At 34.9% G+C, this 19,688-nt stretch overlaps 9 protein-coding genes across 9 annotated transcripts; 4 read left to right on the top strand and 5 right to left on the bottom strand. All coding sequences in view use genetic code 12, as the record gives it.

Annotated features, from left to right (window-relative positions):
- Positions 1-244: 244 nt before the first annotated feature.
- Positions 245-2,662, top strand: ORC1 (origin recognition complex subunit 1; the record flags this gene model as incomplete). The annotated part of the gene is made up of 1 exon (XM_716405.2): positions 245-2,662. The coding sequence occupies one exon, from the start codon at positions 245-247 to the stop codon at positions 2,660-2,662; it is 2,418 nt and encodes an 805-aa protein (XP_721498.2).
- A 176-nt stretch (positions 2,663-2,838) lies between these two features.
- On the top strand, positions 2,839-3,468 carry TSR2 (Tsr2p; the record flags this gene model as incomplete). The annotated part of the gene is made up of 1 exon (XM_716403.1): positions 2,839-3,468. The coding sequence occupies one exon, from the start codon at positions 2,839-2,841 to the stop codon at positions 3,466-3,468; it is 630 nt and encodes a 209-aa protein (XP_721496.1).
- A 77-nt stretch (positions 3,469-3,545) lies between these two features.
- On the bottom strand, positions 3,546-6,701 carry CAALFM_C103050WA (uncharacterized protein; the record flags this gene model as incomplete). The annotated part of the gene is made up of 1 exon (XM_716401.2): positions 3,546-6,701. The coding sequence occupies one exon, from the start codon at positions 6,699-6,701 to the stop codon at positions 3,546-3,548; it is 3,156 nt and encodes a 1,051-aa protein (XP_721494.2).
- Positions 6,702-7,280: 579 nt separating this feature from the next.
- CAALFM_C103040WA (uncharacterized protein) lies at positions 7,281-8,039 on the bottom strand (the record flags this gene model as incomplete). The annotated part of the gene is made up of 1 exon (XM_716400.2): positions 7,281-8,039. One exon carries the CDS (start codon positions 8,037-8,039, stop codon positions 7,281-7,283), a length of 759 nt encoding a protein of 252 aa, XP_721493.2.
- Positions 8,040-8,966: 927 nt separating this feature from the next.
- Positions 8,967-9,722, bottom strand: RPS16A (40S ribosomal protein uS9; the record flags this gene model as incomplete). Its single annotated transcript, XM_019475076.1, has 2 exons — positions 8,967-9,374; positions 9,702-9,722. The coding sequence occupies 2 exons, from the start codon at positions 9,720-9,722 to the stop codon at positions 8,967-8,969; spliced, it is 429 nt and encodes a 142-aa protein (XP_019330621.1).
- Positions 9,723-10,182: 460 nt separating this feature from the next.
- RPL13 (60S ribosomal protein eL13) lies at positions 10,183-10,791 on the top strand (the record flags this gene model as incomplete). Its single annotated transcript, XM_716399.1, has 1 exon — positions 10,183-10,791. The coding sequence occupies one exon, from the start codon at positions 10,183-10,185 to the stop codon at positions 10,789-10,791; it is 609 nt and encodes a 202-aa protein (XP_721492.1).
- Positions 10,792-11,291: 500 nt separating this feature from the next.
- RPP1A (ribosomal protein P1) lies at positions 11,292-11,612 on the bottom strand (the record flags this gene model as incomplete). Its single annotated transcript, XM_716397.1, has 1 exon — positions 11,292-11,612. One exon carries the CDS (start codon positions 11,610-11,612, stop codon positions 11,292-11,294), a length of 321 nt encoding a protein of 106 aa, XP_721490.1.
- Positions 11,613-11,998: 386 nt separating this feature from the next.
- HOL1 (Hol1p) lies at positions 11,999-13,759 on the bottom strand (the record flags this gene model as incomplete). Its single annotated transcript, XM_716396.2, has 1 exon — positions 11,999-13,759. The coding sequence occupies one exon, from the start codon at positions 13,757-13,759 to the stop codon at positions 11,999-12,001; it is 1,761 nt and encodes a 586-aa protein (XP_721489.2).
- A 4,507-nt stretch (positions 13,760-18,266) lies between these two features.
- On the top strand, positions 18,267-19,583 carry XOG1 (glucan 1,3-beta-glucosidase; the record flags this gene model as incomplete). The annotated part of the gene is made up of 1 exon (XM_716395.2): positions 18,267-19,583. The coding sequence occupies one exon, from the start codon at positions 18,267-18,269 to the stop codon at positions 19,581-19,583; it is 1,317 nt and encodes a 438-aa protein (XP_721488.2).
- Positions 19,584-19,688: the final 105 nt, after the last annotated feature.

The raw sequence follows: 19,688 nt of genomic DNA, 5'->3' as shown, positions 1-19,688 counted from the left end.
GTATTATTATTATTATTATTATTATTATTATTTTTACTATGTAGTTTTATTAATGTTATTATGAAGTTTTAATCTTACAAATAATTCAATTCTGTGCGAAGTATAATTAACAGTGGTAGAATGCCAAAAACAGAACCAAAAAAAAACAACGCAGACAACTTGGTTTGATTCAGATTAACAAACAAAACCGTGCCAGTTTTTTCTGATCGGTACAATCTCAACACAACCTTAGTTACATCCAAATATGAATAAACTTCCCAAAGGATGGAATTTTACCATAGTGGACGACAATGCCGATCTGACCAACTCAGAAAACATACAAGGAAAAAGACCAAGAAGGTCAAGAACTAGTGTACAAAGGAGTGACGGGGCTTCTCCAATTATCCGAGACAATATAGTCTTAATAAGAACTGACGATAATGAGGAATTCAAAGTGGGCGATACTATAGAGATAACTCAAGGAAAAGGGCCGGAGGATCCAACCACTGAATACGGCCTTATAACAGAAATAAAGTTTGGAAATAGTGAGTTTATTGAAGTCATCGTTGATTGGTTTATACGGTCATCCGAAATAGTTGGTATGCCCAATGATTTTTTTGCAGACAATGAATTGTTGTTAACTCCGTTTAGAAGTGAGGTGAAATTTATTGATTTTATTAGACCCATCAATGTTCTATCTGAAAGCCAATTTGCGGATGTGGTAATAGACGAGTCTAATTCCCATTCCACGTTTTTAGTGAAACGTGCTACAGATAACGAAGGAAACTTTAGCGACATTTTTGATTATAAGGATTTTAGTGGTAAAGTACTTGAGAACCCAAAGAAATGTGCGATACAGGTTAAAGAATTGATATCTACTACTGTGCAAAAAGAACTTTTAAAGGAATTTAGCAAGGAGCAACGTAAAAAAAAAGCAAACAAGGTTTCGACAACGGGTCGCGTAACTAGATTCAATAAACGCAAGGAAAGTGTATCAACAAAAGCTATTAAACCGGAAAATAAGCAGGTTAGAATTGAGATTGATAACGACGTTTTATCTGACCAATCTGAAGAAAAACAGGAAGAGAGTGATTATAATGAGGCGGAAGATGCAAATTCTGCGTTGGAGTCTGACGAAGAAAACATTTCACAAGAACTGGAGGACCTGGAAGTGGAATATTCAACAAAAAAGAAGTTGAAAAATAAGAAGTTGCTGCGTAGATCGAAGGCAGCAGCCACCCCTTCACCCAAACGAAAGCTACAAAAAAAGGATATTGAAGACATTTACTCCGTTGTCACACCCACTAAAAGAATGAAATTGGGTAAAGATGACCGAGACTCGTTACCAGTATTTTTATCACCGACCAAAAGCGTTCCTAGTGAATTCACCGACCCCAAATCGGTTGCTTTCAAAGAAGTGAAACAAAGATTGCACACATCACAGAAGTTAAATGCTCTACCTGGTAGAGAAGATGAATTTGCCATGATATATATGAATCTAGAGTCAGCAGTAAACGAAAAAACAGGTTGTTGTGTGTATGTATGTGGAGTACCAGGTATGGGAAAGACGGCAACAATCAAGGACGTTGTTGAACAAATGACATATTCGAGTGAAAGAGGTGAAATGGAACAGTTTAGTTATTTAGAGTTGAATGGATTGAAGTTATTAAGCCCCACTGTTGCGTACGAAGCTCTTTGGCATCATATAAGCGGGGACAAAGTCAGTGCTTCAAATGCAGCATTATTGTTAGAGGAATATTTCAAACGAGAAGATCACAAGAGAAAACCTTTAGTGATACTTATGGATGAATTCGACCAGATTGCTACCAAAAAGCAAAATGTTATGTATAACTTCTTCAATTGGCCGACATATTCAACATCCAAATTAATTGTCATAGCTGTTGCCAACACTATGGATTTACCAGAACGAATGTTAACAAACAAAATAGCATCAAGATTGGGATTAAGAAGAATTCAATTTAGAGGGTACACCTTTCAACAATTGGGAGATATCATAACACATAGATTAGAAATGATCACTAAGAATAACAGAAGAAAAGTTGTGATTACATCTGACGCAATTGGGTTTGCCTCTAGAAAAGTTGCTAGTGTGAGTGGTGATGCTCGTAGAGCATTGACAATATGTCGACGGGCAGTTGAGATAGCTGAGAAGGAATACTTGGAGAATAAAAAGGGTGAGGACGATAGTGGGCCTTACCAGGTATTGATTTCTCACATATCCACTGCGATAAATGAAACGGTGAACTCGCCATTAAGTAAATATATTGCATCACTTCCATTTGCATCCAAGTTGGTATTGGCATCACTATTAAGAAGATCGAGAAGAACTGGCCTTGCTGAAAACAGCCTAGGCGATATAATTGATGAAATGAGAAACTCATTTGCCATGGCCACACATTCAGAAGAACAAGGAAGTGACGAGTTGAATATGCAAGATGTCTTGTACAGTGATAAAACATTTACTGCCACTAATGAAACTGCACCTATTTTGAATTTGAGAATCCATTTTTTCAAACAAATAGTGACGTCTTTGGTAGAAGCAGGAATTATAATACAGCAGAATTCACCAGGTGAAAGATCAAGACTTGTTAAACTTGACGTGCCTGAGGAAGAAGTCGTATCGGTCTTCAAGAAAGATAATGCTATATCACAGTTTTTATAGATAAATAGTTCTGTTTTTGTGTATATGCCCTCTACTCCGCAGTAATTAAAGCTTATATTAAATGAAATGCGATGAGATTCAAAAATGAAAAAAATGAAAGATCAAAAAAAAAATAAAAAATCTAAATCCAACCATCCATTTCACATATTATTGTTAATCAAACATAGCAATCAAAGATGGCAACTACTATAGATCCAACTGATTACGTTGAAGTTGAAAATGGTACTTTAGCATTTTCCGACCCAAAACAACAAGCCAAGTTTGAACTCGGTGTGTGCATGGCGATATACAAATGGGAAGAATTGACAACAGCCGTGGATAATCTCTGGGGAGGTCCCAAATCGGCCGAGAAGAGAGATTGGATATCTGGTATAATCATTGACTTGTTTGCTGAATCTAAAATTGTGGATATACAACTCATTGAAGAAACATTGTTGTACGCTATGGTTGATGAATTTGATACGCAAATTGACAACGATTCCGCATTGGAGATAGGAAACTTGATTGTAAAGCTATATAGAGATGCAGCACAAGAGAAATATGGTTTGATTGATGAGATGTACGAAAAATGGCAAGCAAAACAAAACACTAAGAATTTCCACAAAGTACATGTTGAAGATGATCCTAATAATCCTGATGTAAGCAGTGACGAAAAAGAAGAAGAAGATGATGATGGAGAGGAGGAAGAAATACAAGATGACAACATGATGGAAATTGACGAACCAGAACAACCACGCCAACAGAATGCCCCAATTGTTGACGACGATGGGTTTGAGTTGGTTCAAAGCAAAGGAAGGAGAAGATAATGACCACCAAAGTGTTTATTCATATACATATATCTATATGTAAATTAGTATAATAGACGTAGATCAAAGTACTATTGCTATTGGCTAATCGAGTTTCGAGGAGTGTTGCTCCTGCTTCTATTCAAATTGTTTAAAGAGTGCAAACTTGTAACCGAGTTCCTAAAACTTCTTTTTGAAAAATACAACTCTTTTTCTTCAACAGGAGTAGATAACGCTGACGGGGCTGGTGAGTTACCAATGGATCGAATACTCGGGTTGCTTCCATTATTGATTCTAAAATCACTAAATCTTCTGGACATGTCTGTTAAACCACCTGGAGTGGATGGCACCGCATAGCCGTACGCAGAAGTTTGAGCAGCATTCTCATTTTTAGTGTAATTAGACATGATTCTTGAATTCAAATTGGCAAAAAACCCATCTTCTGTAGTTTCAACATTAAAGAGTTTGATTTCAGACCCACTCCAGGTATTTACATCACACAATGCATTATTCACCCACACCAAATTCTCATCTATGTTTGGTACTACTGCTTCTGAAGAATTCAGCTCCCTTTGGGGATCTTGTTTCAAAAAACTAGTCCAGTTCAGGGTTAATTTACTCATTCCACTTGAAAAAGTTTTGACAATTTTATAGCTACGAATGCTATTCCCGGAATAGTTCTGCACTTGAGCACCAGAATTATAAATCTGCCCATATAATAATGAAATGTACCACCCTAAGGACAAATGACTCCAGTTAAATTTCAACTGATCCAAAGGCGTATTTGGCAAAAGGTCATAACAAAGTTGCGATTTGTTAGTTTCAAAAACTTTACTGAACCCCGCCTTTTCTATGCGCTGGACCAATTCATAGCTGTCAACACTTGAGCCTTCAACACGAGACCATACTTCATTCAAGACGACTTTCAAGTGAGGAATTACTATAGTCAATAATATAGCTAAGGCATCGTTTCCTGCCCACGTTTTATTCAAAGGACTATCTTTTTTCAATTTCTCTCTAGCTTTGAAAGACATACCGGTAGGCAAGCTTGGCCTCAAGGATGCTTCAATATTTTCCGTTTCCGCACTCGTAGATTTAATTGTTCCGTCATCTTCATATTTGTTAGTAGGAGTAGGAATTGGAATTGGAATAGGGATCGGGTTGACAGTTGACTCCAATATCTCGTCCTTTTTGCTATCATAGGGTGCTATGCTTGCATCTGCCTCTGTATTCTCTGATTGTAGTTCGTCAGATTCATCTTCAATTCTGGTCAATGAATTGCCTCTGAAAAACACTCCACTAAAGCTAAAAATTGTATTCCAAAGTTCGTCATACACTTTTTCATTCTTTAATATGCAAAACAATAACATCCTTGATGGTACTGGGAATTTTGTCACAGCAGCACATATTGCTCGTATTAAGAGGGCCACAAGGTCAGGATGAAATGACTTTTCCAACAAAAATTTTTTATTAGACAAAATGCCAACTAGTTGAGTAATCAGCGATGATGATTGGTATGAAAGACCTCCTCTTGGGTTTGGGTTATTAAGTTTTTTCAGCTTGTCAGTTTTAAGCCCTGTAGTTTCTTCAATCGATACTCTTGGAATCAAATTGTACAATATTTCTATCAAAGTTTTTATAAGCAAATCTGACAAAGACAGTGAGTTCAGGAGGTAGTTAGACAGCGAAACGTTTACTTGATTGTTAATAAGCATGGTACATATGTGAGTAACCAAAAAATCTCTCGTATTACCTGGCGTTATGGATAGCTTATAATTTGATGGCAAACAATTGTAGAATTCGAATAACGATGTAGCTGAGTTCAATGGCACAAACAACGGTTCCAAAAATCGATCTTGTTGTACTGAGGACAAATACAAAAGTAAATATGCACAAAGGAAAACTAAATTTTTGAAAGTTTTCTGATTGTGATAAGCAAATACATAGTATAGCAAAATTATCATCAATTCTGAGATATACTTTTTACCCACAATCGCGGCAAATTTTCTGTTAGATTGAAGTAGCTCCCATATTAGCATAACAGCTTCCAAGCTCCAAAGCGACGGGCGTTTATAATTACTACCGGGCCTTAGCAATGAAAAAGTATCTGTTTCTTGATCTTTTGCGTTAATTAGCGGTACTTTTAGAAGATCAATTAGCGATGATGTAATAAACAATAGCTCGTTCTCCTTATGTATTTTGCCCATAAAGGCTCTCGCCATATTGTATGGTTTTGAACATAAACCTCCTTCACTCAAAAACTTTAGTTCTGATTTTTGCGGTAGTGGATAGACAACCATTAAAGTAAGTAACTGAATAGAGTAAGTTACACATAAATGACGAGTCTCACTATATTCTTGTTTTTCAAATACTAACCCGTTTTCAGAACCTGTTAATTTTGATGATCTGCATGCTATGTTTAGTAGGGAAGAAACTAAAGTCAACAATTCAATTTTTGGAGTTACAGTAACCAAAAGGGTTAAAAATTTTGATCCTTGAGTGGTCACACTAGAAACTTGTTGGTACAATGAATTGGAACAAAGTGTTAGCAATAGTTTCAATATTTCCGTTCGATTACTATCTATCATCACGTTTGGCTGTTGATATTTCGAAGTGCTTCCAATACCAGGTTCCCAAACATGTAATAGTTTATTGTCTTTACCAGTTGCAGAAGATTTCGATACTGACGATGCCACGGTGAAATTTCTAATGAATAGCAAGTCCACCAAACTTGACATCAAGTTTACAGCTATACTGTTCGTTGCTTGATCTGGACTTAAGACTCTTTCCCAATTATTATTGTCCTCTGGTTCGTCTTCATTCCTTGAAGCCTCTAGTCTTTGTAGAAATTGCATTGGATCAAAATCGTTATTCCAAAATATCTCTCTTTCCAACTCAGTAGGATAAATTGCCAATTCGAAAATAAAGGGCAATACTTTGATCAAGAATCTAACACAGTTTAATAATTCGATTGTTTCTTTCTTATTGTTGCCAAATTTTTTAGACTCTTTGGCAATAAAAATTACTTTATGACACAATTTCCGTGTTAATTGGATAATATTCATTAGATTTTGCTGTCTTACTTTCTTGATATCCGCAACCGTGATTAATTCATAAACATCATTTGCACATGTTGGCATCAGCCAAAACAGACTCCAAAACACATCATTACTTTCATCTGTTGATATTATATGCCCCTGGCCTAATTTCAAGAATTGATTCCTAAAATTTGTCTTTTCTTCGGTTGTCTTCATTTGAAAAAAATAAATAATTGAACACAACAGGAACAAATATTATCACCGTTGGTATTTATCTAGTATTTTTTGGGTATTACAGGACTATCTCCAGTTCTCCTTTTTTTTTCGTGTATGATTTGGACCTCACTAGAGACCATTCGAGTCAAATAGAGGTTTATATGATTTTACTCAGTTGTAATGAAGTCAGAGGATAAAGTTTATTTCTTTCTTTTTTTTTCTTGATACTTGTTCTCCGAAATTGTATTTGCTGGTCTCCCCAATACAAGAATACCCATAAGACTATCAATACCGAGATGATTATATCCTGCAGGATCTTGCAAGACCCACTACAATCACCTCAATTCGATCCCTTAACACTTTTACAAATAGACCTGTTCAAACACAGTAAACACATCTGCATATCAAAGTTATTCAAGAGAACATTTGATTATTATGTTATATGCAATAACGAAACATCGAACTTACAATAGTAATGTCAGACTGACAAAAAAAAAAAAAGAAAAGCTCTTACTGTTTATAATTATTGGAATATGCTTAAGTTTATCTATGATTAATCATGAATATCCAATTGATACATTAGTGCAATTTGTTCCTTTTATTAGTAGAATTCAAGTTAGCTGTCCACCCATTGTAATCTTCTTGTTCACTGCGCCTGGTCTTTACCCCAGCAATGGAAGTAAAACCAACATCAACATGCATTCCCGCAACATTGTGGATACCATCATTGTCATTAATCATGTTGTCATCCAAATCGTCCGCCTGTCCAGAATTGTTAAGACTGTTTTAAACACTGCTTTCTAATTCCGAGTTTGTATGTGATATTTCCAATGCCGGAATACCAGTAACTTCACCTTCATCATAATCATCATCCGAGGAAACTGCGTGTAATTCAGAAACATACGATATAGCTTCATATACATTTGTGATTTTGGAATCAATGATGTTAAACAATGGGTTTTGGTTGTTTTGCAGCTCGGGATTGCATCTGATAGTTATGTAAGTCCCTATTATCTGGTTGTCTTCTATATTTAAATATATAGAGTCTTCATTCAAACCATGGAAGATTATTGCAGGATAAGCTATCTCGATACCCACGTTGTTTCTGTTGAACCAAACTATAAAGTTTGTGTTAAGTACAAATAAAGATACCGACACCGGATTTAGATCAGATAAATCAGTATTTGTCGAAAGGGAAAATTTGTCCCCACTGGCGTATATTATAAACTTGTCCTCTTCAGCAAGATTCAATTTCGGCGATGATGCCTGATATAAGGTATGAGGTATTGTATTTTCGACATTTGGTTGCTCGTGTATTAGTTTCACTAGTTGGTTCATTAGGTCTCCTTCTTTTTTATGAGAAATATCAGTCTATTGAATTTGTGACTTAAATTTGTTCATTTCACAGTAAACAAGATGGCGTAATAGTTAAATAATGTGTTTATTCTATCTCTCAATTCCACAATGTGTGGCTACAAAATGATGATACGAAAAACAGAATGAAAAAAAAAAATTCAAAAGAACACGCATTTGAATTCTGAATAGTTTAAGTGATGCCTGGTTTACAATGTTTTGCTTGAACTAAAAATCAGTATGTACTGTTAGTAAGAAATGTGAAGGTATAATATTTACAAATAGTAAGCAAATATACATTTCTAAAAATGATTATAATAAACAGTCTGGAAATTGCATTGTGTATCATCCAGCAGTTGGTAGCGTCATACTCCTCAAATCTTCAATACAACTTTATATAGCATCTCACATATTCACTATGTACTGAACATATTCACTATACTAGATAATGCTTATCCCTTACTTGATCAATGCAAGCTATTCAATACAAGAGAGTACCGAGAATTACTCTCTTGCTGGAACATTTTCCAAGATTCAAAGTATTTTTCTGAAAATAATATTACAAACTCAAGATCAAAAATTAGAGGTAACATGAATACACAAGGAACATATAATAATGGTAAACTTTTGATCGTACAACCAAGTGCTGCCAAACCAATTACAACGTCTACTACTAATTTTTGCACTTTGTGTTTCTACAAATCAATAACAGATTTATCCATTAAATATTTTCTGTGTCTTATGTATTAAAAAGTAAACCTAAGAAAATATCCCTAGAAACCTAACACACTAATAAAGGGGGAGGGGGAAGTAGTTGTAGTAACATATTTTTTTCAAAATACAGATGATAAATTGATGAGTTTGAGGGTAATATACAAATTTGTGATGAACAAAATATAATAAAAAACCTTCTTAACGGTAAGATTTTTGGAATCTTGCTCTGGCACCACGACCACCGAATTTCTTTGGTTCCATTCTTCTTGAGTCGGCAACTAACAAGGTCTTATCGTAAGAAGCGAAAATTTTCTTTAATTCGTTCTTAGAAGCTTCGTCAACGTATTTTTGGTGGTAAGCAACCAAACCTTTAGCAATAGCTTGTCTGATGGCGTAGACTTGAGAAACGTGACCACCACCAGTGACTTTAACTCTGATGTCGATACCTTGGAATTTATCTAAACCAACCAAAGTCAATGGTTCGTAAACTTTGAATCTTAAGATTTCTGGTTGGACCAAGGTGATTGGGGAACCGTTAATTTTAATTAAACCTTTACCGGCTTTAACATGAGCAACGGCAGTGGCAGTCTTCTTTTTACCAAAAGTCTAGAAACAAAAGTAAATTGTTAGTAAATAGTTCAAAAGTGTATATGGAGATATTCTATTGGCCCAGTGAGCCTTCAAGTGTCATTTAATGGTCGCTAAAATATTATCGTTTTCTGGTTATTGAATGATCGTTGAAACAAACTCCTCGTATAGTTTTGTTCTATATCCCATTTATGTAACACCGTTCTGGCTATCTATCAAATTCATATACCTCAATTCTTCTACTGCAAGGTTGGGACTTTTTGATTTCCTTTTTTAATTGCCTTTCCTTTCGTATTTTGATAATAAAACATCTCTCTATCTCTTTATTTCAATTCGTTTACATACTTGAACAGATTGGGTTGACATTATTGTGTTGATGCTTGGCTTTCAGTAAAAGATGTTAGATTTCAAAAATTTTCCTGTTCTGAAAAAAATGTTCTGTTAGTGCGAGACACTCTCTACTAACAACAGTATTGCCATAGAACAGACTACACCTGAAAAAAAAAAAATTGGAAACGCTCTTCGCACCATAGTTAAAGTTCTTCCTGTACAATATTAGGGCTATAGCCCTAGATTGTGTACAGTACATATAGTTTTGAGCATAGGTTTTTTTTTTTTCTGGTGGTTTCCAGTACAGATATATTTCGCATTTTCACTAAGGGAAATTTTGTATTACAGACAGTGGAGGGAAGGACACTACTAACTGACTGGGCTTCCTCGCACATTCAGACTGGGCTTCACGCACTTTGAAAATTTTTCTAATTAAAACTACTTTTCATTGGAAAACAGTTCTACTTCCTACAAGTCTAACCACCAGAAAGCAACAATGGCTATTTCCAAGAACTTACCATTATTGAACAACCACTTCAGAAAGCACTGGCAAGAAAGAGTCAGAGTTCACTTTGACCAAGCTGGTAAAAAAGCTTCAAGAAGACAATCTAGATTGAGAAAAGCTGCCAAGATTGCCCCAAGACCAATCGATGCTTTAAGACCAGTCGTCAGAGCTCCAACTGTCAAATACAACAGAAAAGTCAGAGCCGGTAGAGGTTTCACTTTGGCCGAATTGAAAGCCGTTGGTATTGCTCCAAAATACGCCAGAACCATTGGTATCTCAGTTGACCACAGAAGACAAAACAAATCTCAAGAAACTTTTGATGCTAACGTCGCCAGATTACAAGAATACAAATCTAAATTAGTTATCTTTGACAAAAAGACCAAGGCTTCTGAAGTTGCTTCTTTCGAACAAGTTGATGTCTCTGCCACCTTCCCAGTTGAACAACCAGCTCCAGAATCTGGTTTGAGAGCTGTTGAAGTTCCAGAACAAACTGCTTACAGAACCTTGAGATTGGCTAGAAACGAAAAGAAATACAAGGGTATCAGAGAAAAGAGAGCTAAAGAAAAGGCTGAAGCCGAAGCTGAAAAAGCTAAAAAATAAGCAAACTTGGCATTAAAGTGAGTTGTTGTTTAGGAGATGTATAATACTTGAAACCTTTTTTTTTAATTATATATATAATATCAAATATAAAGGGAATACGAAAACATTGGTTTGTATTTTTGATAATTCATGATCTGTAATCCTCTCGAGATGGTGATAAGTTGAAAAGAAGAAACTGTCATTGTACTTATTGATGCAGAATAGTATGTATGTTACAAGCAAATCGTTAAACAAAGGCTCATTATTTATCATTACGGTTGCGAAATATGTGCAAATTAGATCTACATAGAGGTTGAATATGCTAGTTAATTTGATTAAGTTTGAATGTGTATTCCAAAGATATCGTAGACTATATTAATATAAAGAACCCAGTTTAAATTGTTTTATGTTAAATGTGATTCTTTAAAAATACCCATCTTTCATAAAAATACCCAAAATTCTTAATAATACAAGTACCCAGTAAAACAGATGTTGACCATATTGATTGGACCTTGAACCGTTTAATCGAATAAACCGAAACCCATGTCATCATCGGATTCTTCTTTGGCTTCTTCTTCTTTTTCTTCTTCAGCAGCTTCTTCGGCAGCAGCACCACCACCAGCAGCACCACCAGCAGCAGCGGCAGCTGGAGCAGCAGAGAAGTTGAAGAAAAATTCTTTCAAGTCTTTACCTTCTAAAGCTTTGGCGAATAAATCAGCCCAGATACCTTCAACTTCAACATTAGCTTTGGTGACTAAAGCTAATAATTTTTCAGAAGTGATTTCAACTTCGGCGTCAGCTAAGATTAAAGCGGCGTATGATAATGCAGATTCAGTAGACATTGTAATAAGGAATTAACTAGAGATAATCAAATTAAGCAAAGCAGACTATTCTTAGTTTGTTGATATGGAGAAGACTCTGTTAAACTGTGTGAAATATTTTTTTTTTCTTTTGTTGTCTGCGTGAAAGACAGTTTTGGTCAAACTATTGGATCTCGCCCATAGTAGAAATACAATATTGCGCACGTGCATTAATACATTTCTTAGGGTTTTAGCCCTAATTACTTTAGTTGCAAAAAAAAAAGTTAACTATCTAAGTGAACTTGACTCGATACTAGCACCTTGTTAGTATACGCGGATTCTTATTTACACATATCTCTCTTTGTAGAAAATATATACCAGGTACATTCCATCGTAAATATATAATCAATATGCATCTACATATTCAATCAAAGACCATCTCTTGCTTCACAGAATTCCAAGTACCAGTCTTTTGTCCAAATTCTAATTCTCTTGCCGTAATATATGAAAAAGCATGCTGATGCCATTATAACAAACTCTATAACGGCCAAAATTATAAATGTTTTAGTATTTCCTAAAGCGTTTATGAAAGGACTGCATGCGAACGTAAACACGCAGCCAATGCAATTGTTGATTACAGCAACCACTGTCATAGTTTCAATGACAGCGTTTGGATAACTGTCCATAAGATACGACATTGACACATCACCAGCACAACCATACCCAAAACCAATAAACCCAAGCCCAATATAAGTAGGAACCCAGCTCCACACTTGATCTGTACCAACTGCAAACAATATGAGCCCCACGGGGGCGATAATAGCCGGTGGCAATAAAAACCATAATCGATATTCAGCTTCCTGAATTCCTTTATTCCTTTTAGCCAAATATATCGTGAAATAATCTGAAAGAGTACCTGCAAAAAAACAACCAATAATGGCCCCAATTAGACATGGTATATTCATCAACCCCACAGCAATATTACCATAACTGTAAGGTGGATCATAGTACTGATCATCTTCCACTGTAAGATAAAATGTTAATAATGCATTTTGAATGCCCCAGCAGAAACCCGAATAAATAACTGGTGGATAAAGAAATACTTTCAACAATAACTTTAATTGATTTATATACTGTTTAAAACCAGTACTTTTGAGATTTGTGGCTGGGGTAATCATTGCAGTTCTCTTCCAATAGGAAATTGGAGGATCATTCTCTCCTTCATTTGCTATGTCGTCGTCACTTTGTTCAACTTCTTTGCTTTCAACATTCAGTTCAATGTTAACGCTGTTTTGCTTTTCAGGAATTGAGTTTTTGGAGTCCAGTTTACCATTGCTGTAACTCGAGTCAAAAGGAGCTATGCCAGTGATGAATGGCTTGGTAAACTTTGCTCGATCAAAATAGGTTTCATCTAAACAAAAAACAATTACGAACAATAATGCACCACTAATAATTGCTGCAATCCAACCAACCCATCTAAAACCAATGTTTTGAACAATAAAGGCTGCAATTAAAGGTCCTAAGTAAGTACCTACGGAAGTTGCAACAATATAGGACGTAAGCACAGAACCAAGGTTATGGGCAAAATAAAGTTCTGATAAACTTAATTGTACTTGAGCTTCAGCACAACTCTCACTAATACCAACAAACAATTGCGACCAAATTGAGTCGGAAGTGCTTTTAACCAAGGCAAACCAAACAGCGCCTAATAAACCAAGAAAGATACATATAAAGTATGTTATTTTTCGACCATATAACGACGAAGCAGGTGTTAAAAAGAAAGTACCCCATCCAATACCCAAAAATAAAACGCCTGCCCCTGTATTCATTGCGTCGTAACTAATTCCATATTTTTCATTAAGTGAATCTTGAATTGATCCAGCGTCATTTGAAGTAGCTGCTGTAAAAGCAGTAATAAAAATGACAATAAAAAAGTTACTTAGCTTTCTCCATTTACTCCAATTTAATGGATCATTGCATGAATTCGATGGTTGTGGGAAGAGGATTATATTGCCTTTTGTTTTCACTTTTGGTCGACTGGAAGCATCGTAATGACTCACGTTTTCATCTTCAGAGTCAACTTCCAAGGAATAGATATTGAGTGTTCCAGGTATAAAGTCCTCATTATTCTGATCATTGATTTCCACTTTTGTTTGAACGGGCGACACAACAAAGTCAAGGTCAGTCATAACTGAGGGTTGGTGAAAGTACTTGACATTCAAAAACAAAAAAAAAATGTTGACTAGTTTTGGAGATTGGTGCTGGTTAAAATAGTTTTGGAGATTTGGATCTGGTTGATAAGGCTACCGCTTACCGCTCTATCTAGCAATAAATCTGTGGATTTGAATAACAATACTAGTGGGGGGATTGAAATAAATAAATAAAAGTTGAACAAAACCAGTCTTATCTTTCGAGTTTTATTTTTTTTTTATGCACAGTACTTATTCAATTTAAATGAAGTTATACGGCACAAGACAATTCCATATGCACTGTATGATAAGTATCAGTAGCATGGAGAGCAGTTTTAAGATACCAATAGTATTTAATAGTTTGGGTGCAAATTGATTGCAGCCATAATAATAATACAATTATTAACTGTCAGAACATCAAAAATTAACTTTTAAAATAAACGAAAAGAAAAGTCAAAATTAAGTTTTGATTGGTAGTCCCCATTTTTACTGGTCCCTCCATCAAAGGTTTTTTTTTTCTCTTGAATTATGTTCTCTATCTTATTATTTGTTATTTTTTTTTATTTGTATTCTGATTGATACTGATACTAATGATAACAATGATAATACTAGACAATCTACTGGATCAAATTCACTCCACACAGGGTTTAGATAATGGAAAAATGATCAAATCTTTAAATGGAAATATTTAGTTGCGCACCATCTTTATTATTTTTTTTTCACTTACGCTTTGCTTTCCTAAATGAGAAAGTGCGGATAAGAAATTGGATATCGTGATCCTAACAAATAACAACCACAATTCGGGGAAAGTGTTCCAATTAATCTGCTTGTAAAGCTGTGCTTGGAAGACACTAGTTTGATGAGATCAATTTTTACCTCAATTGCTTTGGTTTACAATCATTTTACAAGTTTATTTCGGAAGATTGGTCATATTTGCTCAAACATTTCAGCAAATTCTGAATAAAAAAGTTTACACTCATAGCTTTATTCTTTCTTTACTTGAAGAACGTGTTTAAGAAAATAAAACATAATTTTAATTTCAGCAGGGCGGATTCGTAGCATGTTTAGTTATATTGTTCAGAAATCGATATTATGTATACTATGAGTTACGAAAGGTGACAAGGCACTTAAAATGTGATGAATGACTAAACCCTGAACTATACAGGATTTTTTTGCTCTTCCAGCCGATGATAAAGGCTTGCTTACCAGGGTCTGTAATAGAACGCAAGCCATTACAGTTTAGGTGTCAATATACTTACAAAAGTTTCAGGTGCTGTTCCACAACACAACAAAAACACCAAACTACAAGAAATTCTGTTCTACAACTTTTGAGAAATCTTTTCTATCGAATCACCTTGTTCCTGGCCGTGTTCTTATTTTACTACATAATCACCACAACAACAGCAGTTGGATTTTAGGTTTCTTTTTATTTCTTTGCATGCAAATTGTTGCGTAATTACATACATTCTAGATCTTTTTGAACCCAATGGAAATTGTCAAGACACATAATTGGAAACTTTTATTTCAAATTTAGGACCGTAATCATGAATTGCCGCAAATAATTTCTAGAAAACAGTATCCAGTTGAACCTAGTTTTGTGCGTTGGAACACCAGTTGTTGGCACCAAGTCGTGCAATATACACCAAAAAAACATAGAATCCAAAAATATTGCCGCTCGGCTTTGTTCCCGCATCACGGCGGTAACTGAATTTAACCTATTTTGGATTGTGTGACATTCGAGTGTTTAACCAATTATTTTTGATTCGCCTCCTTCTCTATTACTCCACACTAATTCACCATTAGAGCAAGTCTGTGTTCATAAAGAATAGGTATTCTTTGACCCTTTACTTGGCAATAAACTAAAGACTTTTTCGGTGCTCATCTTTTTTTAGGACACAATATCAGCTGTATCAAACTGGTTTCACGGTTTCAATATTTGAACACATATGCTGGATCACAACGGCATGTTCCCGCCTGGTGTTATTGTACACGACTCCAAGAAAATCTCAGAATTCCAATATATTTGCCATGTGCAAAAAAAAAACGACGTGAAATTATGGATAAATTGACTCCCGGAAGTATTTTTCCATCATCATTGGTTGATTTTTTATCGGTCTCAAAAGCTTGTTAGGAAATTAAAGCACGAGAGCAAATTGGCCAATTTACTTGGCTAGTAGTGGTGTTTCACTTGAAATTTGCTTTTTTATTCTCATTTCAGCTAAGCCAAGTATATTATTAATTGCTTGCTCGCTCTGTGGTACAAATTCAAGCCTCCTTCTCTCCCCCCTTAAATTCCTTTTTTTTGTTGGATTATGGCCACGTGAAAAAAAAACCGAGCTAACTATCTCAATTTGCTTTTCAAACGGTTTACAGGTTTGCCATTTTAGCATTTATGCAAATAAGGAAGATGACTGTTGATGCAGACGTAATTTGTTCTAGCATTTTGATCTGGTAATTGTACGATCCAAATCCAATAATAGTAAAATAGTTGATTTTAAGCAGAATAATTTTTGGTGTGTCAAAGTGAAGTTTGGCTCAGAAACTTCGCGTTTCAGACCAAAATTTCTTTGCTAAGCTTTTTTTTTTCAAATTCTATCCCTGCCACCCACACAATCATCACCATAGTAGTTTGAAGGTTTTATTTTAGTTTATTTTATTTAGCAGTCATACTTTGTGATTTCTAATTAAAGAATTCCTTGTTGACACTAAATACACAATTTTCTATAGAAGCTCCCCAATTTCGAGAAAAGAGAGAGAGTGTGTGTAATCTGATTATTTTTCTTACTTGGCTTCGTGATTGTCCTTTCATTATCCTTATTCACTCCTTCCTTCTCAGAGCAATCACTGTGGTTTGATAGTCCATGATGCCCATAAAAATAGAAGTCGTCAATTAAAATATTGAAACAATCAGATATTAAACAATACGCAATATTCCCCGCTTGTAGATGGTCACAAACCAGTAGATGACAGCAGATAATTGAACTGAGGGGTTTTGGTAAATTAAATCACATTTCTTTGTATCACCAAAAGCAATTACTAAGTTGATGGCGGTATTAACCTGGTACTGAGAAATCTGTAGATTCAAATTAAAGTTTTCAAGCGAAACAGAAGACATGATGTCATTTCATAATGACACAATTAATAAAAATATGCCTAAAAACAAACAAATGATCAAATAAACTACAAATTGGGATTAAACGATTGATGATACTTTTTGTTGTCACAACTTTTGCATGTCTGTGTGTGTTCATGTGTGTGTCTGTATATCGATGTAAATGGGAGTGTGGTATAGCACTTCAGATACACTAGTAATGTCACCACAAATTAGTGAATGAAAAACACGGAATAATGGGATTTATCTCAATATCTCGCATAAAAGAGAAATGAACGAGGAAAGGAAGGAAGAAGAAAGATAAACCGAGCTTTGCTTAAAGGAGTAATTGTTTGTGTTTGCAAGCAAGAAAAAAAAAGAAGTGCCAAAAAAAGAAATTTCGCGGCAAAACTTTTTTGCGATGCATATACAAAAGATAAAACAATCAAATTAGAAAAAAAAAAAGAGTTCAACCAGCTTTTCAAAAAATTTCATCATTATCTGTAATATATTCACATTGAATACATACAAAAATATACACATGGCACCTTAAAAAAACCAAAAAACCAAAAAAAAGAAAAAGGGCAAGGAAAAATAGAAATTGCGAAAAATAAAAGAGCCCACACGTAATAGAAGAGAAAGAAAAAAAAACGAATCACAAAAAAAAAGAAAAACAAGAAGAATAATTAAATTAATGGCTTTTGTGTCTCAATTGCATTAAAAGGTATGCGGAACAATGTATTGTGTAGCAAACACAATCGCAAATTGATTTTTAAAACACTTTACACACATTTCGGAATTTTCAAGTAGGTTTTAGCTTTCTACAATTTGTTAATATAAAAGTGCAGAAAGTCCACCCCTGTTAAAATCCAACAAAGTATTGTTATTTCTCTCTCAAAGCTTTGTTGATCCAGTTTCAGTTTCAGTTTTTATATAAATAAACTCCAAAAGTTTCATTATTCCTGAATTTCTGAATTTCTGACACATTTACTCATTAAATTCAGATTTGTTTCCTTTTTTTTTTGGCACATATTTGTACACTAATAAGTTTACTAAAACTACACTGGAAACTACATTCAAAAACATCAAACGACAACTTCTTGCAGGTATAACAATAAAAGAAAGACCAAGTCGCTTGCAATTTATATTCAAAAATACAAAAAAAAGAAAAGAATTAATATATTGCACCAGATCTTGAATAATTTACCTATTCTTTCTTTCTTTTTTTACCCACCACAATATTGAAACATAACGATTTTTCCAATTTGCGGTCAAATTTACAAGTCCTATTTAATAAAGCTCAATTTCAACAAGTAGCATTTCATTTCAATTAGATTTTCTTTCCCTTCTTTTTTTTTTAAATTGTTCTTCATTACATTTGAATCAAACATATCAAAGATTAATACATAATCAGCTATGCAGTTATCATTTATCTTAACATCATCGGTATTTATATTATTGCTTGAATTTGTTAAAGCCCTGGTTATTTCTAATCCATTTAAACCAAATGGAAACTTGAAATTCAAGAGAGGAGGCGGACATAATGTTGCTTGGGATTATGATAATAATGTTATCAGAGGTGTCAATTTGGGTGGTTGGTTTGTCCTTGAACCATATATGACACCATCACTTTTTGAACCATTCCAAAATGGAAATGATCAGTCTGGAGTTCCAGTTGACGAATATCACTGGACACAAACTTTGGGTAAGGAAGCTGCTCTGAGAATTTTGCAAAAACATTGGAGTACTTGGATCACTGAACAAGACTTTAAACAAATTAGTAATTTGGGATTGAACTTTGTTCGTATTCCTATTGGTTATTGGGCTTTCCAATTGTTGGATAATGATCCATACGTCCAAGGTCAAGTTCAGTATTTGGAAAAGGCTTTGGGCTGGGCCAGAAAGAATAATATCAGAGTTTGGATTGATTTGCACGGTGCACCAGGCTCTCAAAATGGGTTTGACAACTCCGGTTTAAGAGATAGCTACAATTTCCAAAACGGTGATAACACCCAAGTTACTTTGAATGTATTGAATACTATTTTCAAAAAGTATGGTGGCAACGAATACTCTGACGTTGTTATTGGTATTGAATTGCTTAATGAACCATTGGGTCCAGTTTTGAATATGGATAAATTGAAACAATTTTTCTTGGATGGTTACAACTCTCTTAGACAAACTGGATCAGTCACCCCAGTTATCATTCACGATGCTTTCCAAGTCTTTGGCTATTGGAATAACTTTTTGACTGTTGCTGAAGGTCAATGGAATGTTGTTGTTGACCATCATCATTACCAAGTGTTTTCCGGTGGTGAATTATCTCGTAACATTAACGACCACATTTCAGTTGCTTGTAACTGGGGTTGGGATGCTAAAAAGGAATCCCATTGGAACGTCGCTGGTGAATGGTCTGCTGCTTTGACAGATTGTGCTAAATGGTTGAATGGTGTCAACAGAGGAGCACGTTATGAGGGTGCTTACGATAATGCTCCATACATTGGATCCTGTCAACCAATGTTGGATATTTCCCAATGGTCTGATGAACACAAAACCGACACAAGAAGATACATTGAGGCTCAATTGGATGCTTTTGAATACACTGGAGGCTGGGTCTTCTGGAGTTGGAAGACTGAAAATGCCCCTGAATGGAGTTTCCAAACCTTGACTTACAATGGTCTTTTCCCACAACCAGTTACTGATAGACAATTCCCAAACCAATGTGGCTTTCACTGATTAAGGCGTCTTGATTCTACAAGAGCAATAATAATTTTAAAAAAAAAATTTTAAAAAAAATTTCTTCTCAAAATAGGCTTTTACACGTTGTTTTCTTTTAAAGAT

This window comes from Candida albicans, chromosome 1, assembly GCF_000182965.3.
Source record: "Candida albicans SC5314 chromosome 1, complete sequence".
Lineage (NCBI taxonomy): Eukaryota > Fungi > Ascomycota > Pichiomycetes > Serinales > Debaryomycetaceae > Candida > Candida albicans.
The sequence above is the reverse complement of the archived record's forward strand: the minus strand, read 5'-3'. Positions and strand labels throughout refer to the sequence as shown.